The following is a 6,664-nucleotide window of genomic DNA, read 5'->3' as shown; positions in this document are numbered from 1 at the left end:
CCCTGAGCCCCACCCCCGGAAAAAGAAAAAAGAAGAAAACTAAGCTGGGATATGAGAATGGACACAAAGACTGACAATGAATGACAAAGTACAATTGAGATAGGACTTGCCTGAGAGACAGCAAGAGAGGGAAAAGAGTTCTTTTAAAATATCAGTAAGAGAATCAAAGAAAGCAAGATCCTTTTTCTGATGAAAGGGAAAAAGTTAATAACAGTGAAAGGAGGCAATTGCAATATGCTCCAACTGTAAGGGAAGAAAAAAAGACGAAAGTAGAATTAGAAGGTAACCATTTTAAGTAAGTTTAACATATACTATGTAACTTTCACACTTTACACAATTCAAGGATTAACGTTTTTAAAATATTAAACTGTCCCAATGGCAGACCTGATTGCCTATATAATAATTGGTTAAAGAAAGAGGAGGAGTGATTTTGTTCACAAGAACCAATAAAGGAATTTTTACTTTTAAAACAGCATTGATTGCAGAAAAAAGCTTGGGGGGGGGCAATAATGAATATACTGTAAATTATTAAAAGGAAATAGATGATATCTCAGAATTAGAAAATGCTTGAGGCTGTTATTGGTACATTACTATGGCTATAATTGGACACAAGTTATAAGTGCTTTGAAAATTTTCTAGACCAAAATAATTTCGCCATTCAGCCATGTCTGAAAACTGTGACTCAATGAAACATTTGTTCATGTTTTGGAGCAGATCCAAAGTTGATTCTTAAGGAAAATTCTAATCTTTGTTGCTAGTAACACTTTTTGTGTATTTTAATCTTAAGGAATATATTTTTGATCATAATATGTTAATCCCACCACATTCCTCTGTTTCAAAGTTTAATATTCCATTCTCAGTTGTTAATTTGGAAAAACATGGTACAAGGTTCTTATTGGAGAATATAATCTCAAATTTGCTTCTAGCGATAGTTCATCCGAGAAAAGTATAATGTAGTGGCAATTGCCTAAAGATCAATCATTCACTCTTCTAAGTACTCAAAGAAAGGCAAGAGGATATAACCTGCTCTAAGCAACTTAAGTAGGTTAAACTTTATCTGAAAGGGACTGGGAAATCACTTTTGTTGATGTGTTGACTTATTTGGGAAAAGGACACTACAGTCATATTTTCATAGTGAAAGATCCTTGTGGCTACATGGCGGGAAAGATTGGATGAGAACAAGACAGGAAACTAGGACACCAATAGGGAGCATTATAATCAAATACACGAGAAAAGATAATTTCCTTTACTATGGTAATAGCAGCAGCAGTAAAGTGGATAAATTTGAGAACTGTTTATAATGTAAACTGAACAGTATGAGGGAGACTCACTAAGAATCTACAATAACAGGAGCACCTGGGTGGCTCAGTCAGTTAAGCGTCTGACTTCACCTCAGGTCATGATCTCACAGTTCATTGGTTTGAGCCCCTCATTGGGCTCGGTGCTGACAGCTCAGAGCCTGGAGCCTGCTTCAGATTCTCTGTCTCCCTATCTCTCTGACCCTCCCCTGCTCATTCTCTGTCACTCTGTCTCTCAGAAATAAATAAACACTAACAAATTTTTAAAAATTAAAAAAAAAGAATTTATAATAACAGAGACAGGTTGAAAGGATGAACTCAGTTTTAAGGATTGAGCAAGGGCAAGGATAAGTATTCCAATTATGAAGTACAAAACACTGGATGATGAGCAGGGTGTTTATTTTATTTGTGAAGGCACTGGGAGACACTAGATTACTAATCTAATTTGGGCCATAATGAGTTTGAAAAGGCACGTAGGTAAAAGAAGCAGGATGTTTGGTTGTAGGCTCAGAGGATGTCAGCTGTAACCTTTGTAGATTAAGGTATTTACATTTATTGAAACCATGGTAGTAGATTAATTTGCCTGGGGATAGTATGAAAAGTCATCCTCCCCCCAAATATAATCCTCAAAGGGGAGGTTTAAGGAAAATCCTTTATAAAACACATACTTTGATAAGCACCTACTCAGTCCTTGTCCCCAGAGCTGCATCTACAAGACAGACAAGATCCATTCTCACATGAAGCTTACATTTTCAGTGGTTGAGCAAAACAATCAGTAAACAAATAAATAACACCCAAACTCTCCAACATGATACATTAGTTGCTTTCAGATACTTGGAAAAGCTAAGTAGAAAATAAAACAGCATATGGTGAGAATAAGTGCCTGGAATGCGGTGGAACAATTTAAGGGAGGGTGACAAGATGGAACATGTGTAAGATAGCAGAAGCAAACATTTGGAGCCCCAAGGGAATAGATGGGTCTCTGATGTACAAAGAGAAAATGTTGTAACTAGGAGTCCAACAAGGGACGGAAAGCTAGTTTTCTCTCCATTAGCCAGTGAAAAGTGTATCTGTGCAAACTGCTGCTTACACAGTATGTAATCAGACTGGAGAAGTATCAAAAAAGTTGTGCACAGACAATCCCTTGAATGTAAACAGTAGGAAGCTGAAAGGAAAGCCAGAGAGATTGGGAATCATTGAATCTAGAGAGCTAAAACAATTAACGAAACCCTAAGACGCCTCCTTAAATCTTGAACTGACTCTCAGCTTGTATGGTTATAGATTAATATTTAAAATGTAATTGGGATTGGAGGTATATATTATTTCTGCTTTTCTCAGTTATTTATGTTTGAGATTTCACCCACGGGTGAGTTAACACAAAAAGATACCATATTCATCTATCGGAAGGTAATAGAGATAATTGGCAGGTATATATCTTGACCTACATATTTTAAAAAATAATTAAAGATATTAGCATTGCCACTAAAAATTAGCAAAGCAAAGTTATCTGTTGAGTGTATGTTATTTTTGATCTCTAATGATTTTTTTTGTCAATTCCCATGATTCATTTCCAAGTAACCATGAGAAATTTGAAAAGGTGACTATTAGTCATAGTAATTTATTAAAAGCCTCAAAAAAAAGAGACATACAAGGAAAAATGGAAAACAGACAACAGTCTTCACAGTTATGGAGGAAGATTATAAATTTAAAAGCAACCAATTTTCTATGTTTCAAGATAAGTAAAAAGAAATTATGCTAAAATTATAGGCCAATCATAGTGAAGAGGAACATTGATATTATAACATCTTTGGATGCCACAATATATAACCCCAAAGGGTGGATAATTCTCCCTGCTTCATTACCTAAAATCAAGACAGATCCTGAAAAGTGGGTATTGATTAATAAGAGTCACAGTGAAAGACTGTCTTATACTTGAACACTGTAAGGAAACAGATGACTCCCACTCGTGTACCCTTTGGCTTCAGTGAGCCATTTTCCTCCATTAGTAAACTCTTGGGCTATAAAGCTATTTCACAGGGTATTAGATGCTATGAGTCTCAGATGTATAATAATGAATAATGTATTATTCAGAAAACACAATGGAAATCAGGTGTCTTCTTTAGGCTTTTTGATGATGAAGATGATCATAACTTGGATGAAAGTTAAGGCCCTGCTACCATTTCAGTTCATCCATCACTCATTATCAGTTAGTAGTAGCTACATTTGCTCAGGTCTGAACCATACTTTCCTCATATTTATAACAAAATGGAACTTTAGGAGGAAAATGTCTTTATTCTGATTAAAAAACATTTTTCTAGACAATGCTTAGTTGTCACTTTATGGTTTTTAGCTCTATAGTTTCTGTAAATTCCCTTTTATCAACACTAAAGACAGAGGGATTTTTAAAGTATATAAGTTGTATACAAAGGACACTTGACATTATTTCTTTTGTAAGTCTTAGTTTTATTTTTCTTCGAAGCTAGTGTTCTTAAGAGGTTTTTGAAATAGATAAATTCAAGAGGTTTTTCAGCATAAATGTAAATGAGATATATCTATAGGAGATAACAAATTCTACAGGTTATCTGACAAATTTAGAACACCCAAAGTACAACTAGAAAATTTTAAGCATGGGATACTTAGCAATTGATTCCGTGATTGTGGGTTTTTTTAATTGCCTTCTTTTGTTATGTAAATTTCACCCCCATTTCAGGATTAATATCCTTGATATATATCTTATATATTTTCCTTTTCTGTATTTTTTCTGTATTCCAACTCCTTGCTGTCCTACTCATGGCCCCAGAGAAAAGTAAAGGTAAATGTCAACTAGAGAAAGAAAATGTAGGAAGTTTGTAGCAGGCCAAGGAGAAGTAATATGTTTCCTCTAAAAAAAATTTTAGAAAGAAGACAAAGGGAAACAAGTCTGTCTAGACATGAAGGTCCTAATTCCCTGTTCTGGGTCAAAGCCGTTAGTGCCTATGTCCTGGAGGGTTTGCAGAAGGACAGAAGCCCCAACAGGGAGAAGAAGAAACATGAACAAGAGGAACCTTTGGGCTGTTTTCCATTTAGAATTCTGAGTGTTGAGTGACCTCAGTATATCAGAGATGGTGACTTAACAAATATTCCTACAAGCCCCCAATGGCTAAAGAGTGACATGAGGAGGTCCAGCGTGGGCTCTATTATTGAGGTTCAAGGTCCACTGGCATTGACCATTGACTCTGCTCTGCCAAGAGGACAGGCCATGAATCCCATTAGCCACAGACCTAACAGTGAAGTCAACAGGAAGCATGGTCAGAGGACATATAGACCCATAAGCTTCATCTCATACCCATGAAAGACAGTATTGGCCAAAAACAGGCAGATTGAACCTGAAAGCAATCATTTTTTTTTTCTTTACAAATAGTTTATTGTCAAGTTGGTTTCCATATAACACCCGGTGCTCATCCCCACAAGTGTCCTGGTCCATGCCTATTACCCCCCCAACCCCCCCATGAGTCCTCAGTTTGTTCTCAGCATTCAAGAGTCTCTCATGGTTTGCCTCTCTCCCTTTCCCCCACCATTTCTCCCCTTCTTCTCCCCCATGGTCCTCCGTTAAGTTCCTCCCAATCCTCCTATACGTGCAACTATATGATATTTGTCCTTTTCTGCCTGACTTATTTCGCTAAGCATAACACCCTCAAGGTCCATCCATGTTGCTACACATGGCCAGATTTCATTATGAAAGCAATCATTTTAAACTAAAAGGTTTAAAATAAATCTAACTAGAAAATTAAATTTTTCTCCCATTTTCCTCTTCCCACTTGGCCATCTCCTCTGCTCCATCTCTTATCTACTTGCCCCCCAGTAAGACATGAGCATTTAGAAGGCAGTGGGAAATTCAAGAAAAATTTAAAATTGTTATAGAAAAGAAAGAGACTATATTTTTCTCATAATTTTTATCCCTTCTACATTTTATCAACAGAATAAAATTAGATACTTCAAGAGGATAGAGCTTTCCACACAGAGTCTGTCCATTAACATTCCACACAGGGCTGGCACATGATAGTGCTAGAAAGAAATATTCTTCAATTTTAAAGAAGATTCCTGTTTTACATGAAAACAGCCAAATTTCATTCTTAAAAAAATTAATAAATATTTATTGAAACTTATATTACAATGTGTTAAGAAGTCTCATAACATAGCATTTAAAATGCATTTAGCACAGTATGTGCCTTTAAAGTTTATAATCTTTTCAGTAGTACCCTGAGTCAAAAGAATGAGGGGGCTGATGACTTCAAACAGAGTTTCAGAAGGGGCATTCTTCATAAAATCAAACCATATTCTGATCCTCAGCTTTTTCAACCCAGAATTTTTTTTTTTTTTTTTTTTTTTTTTTACCACATCACACAGTATTGACCAGGTTCTGAGACGCTGGTATATGCTAACCAAAGATAGAGTTGACCAAATGGTCCCAATGGGTAAGGCGTGTCTGTCCACATATCACTTCTACAGAGTCTGGAAACTATCCATTATATATTGATTTTCCTTTCTTTTCATTTTAGAGGCTGATCTGGTTCCACAGAGGCAAAATATTTTACCTTAGGTAAATAACATAATATTAAGATCTAGAAAAATATTAAAACTGACTTCAAACGTTCATAACAAACTTGACATAATTTAACTTAATGGGCAAAATTAGACAAAACCTTTCCATCCCACAAATATGACTTAATATGTCATATCAGTTTGGGGTGTTACTGGTAGAGAATTAATGAAGGCAGTGAGAACAGGTATCATAATGGCCTGTGTTAAGAGGTAAAAATTGAGACTACTGCCCAATAGTTTTCTGGAGGTCATGTCTGTAGAGTACTCCCCCACCCCTGACAATTCAAATAAAGTACTATCCCTTCTATCTTTCCCCACAGCTTCAGAAGTGAACAAATACCTAATAGAAACTGAGCATAGCACTCACCATCCCCTAAATGACCAGACCAAGGGATAGAGATGTGATCCCAGTAAGTCTTTATCTGAAATTTTTCACGCTGGAGCTGAGTAACTAAACCCCTGTTTTCCTGGATAGCAAGTTACAAGAATGTGAGCCTGGAGGGAATGAAGCCTACATGGTTTGTTGCAAGAAGGAGCTGGTCTGAGAACAAAGGCAATATGCAGAGAAAAGCACAGATGAGAGATAAACGCATTCTTACCATATTTGAAGTCCTGGTTCCAGTCACTCCTGATATCAGCTTTCCTTCCTAGTATTAGAAACCAATAAGTTCTCTTGGTGGCTTAATCTGCTTCCAAATGGGTTACTCTACTGGAAATCATCTGAATTCTCACTAAAAAATCTAGTGAGAAAGTGATAAACTCCAACTAGGTGGACAAATAGTAAG

General features: G+C 36.3%; 1 protein-coding gene across 1 annotated transcript in view; it reads right to left on the bottom strand.

Annotated features, from left to right (window-relative positions):
• The window catches only part of TFEC (transcription factor EC), a 127,907-nt gene extending 121,642 nt beyond the window's left edge, over window positions 1-6,265 (bottom strand). Inside the window, exon 1 of the mRNA XM_077756040.1 lies at window positions 6,247-6,265. Coding sequence (XP_077612166.1) covers window positions 6,247-6,249 — 3 coding nt within the window. The 5' untranslated portion in view covers window positions 6,250-6,265. The remainder of the gene's footprint in view (window positions 1-6,246) is intronic.
• Between the last annotated feature and the right edge of the window lie 399 nt (window positions 6,266-6,664).

This window comes from Crocuta crocuta, unplaced genomic scaffold (assembly GCF_008692635.1).
Source record: "Crocuta crocuta isolate KB4526 unplaced genomic scaffold, BGI_CrCroc_1.0 scaffold452, whole genome shotgun sequence".
NCBI lineage: Eukaryota > Metazoa > Chordata > Mammalia > Carnivora > Hyaenidae > Crocuta > Crocuta crocuta.
Note: the sequence above shows the minus strand (reverse complement) of the source record. Positions and strands in the feature narration are given on the sequence as shown.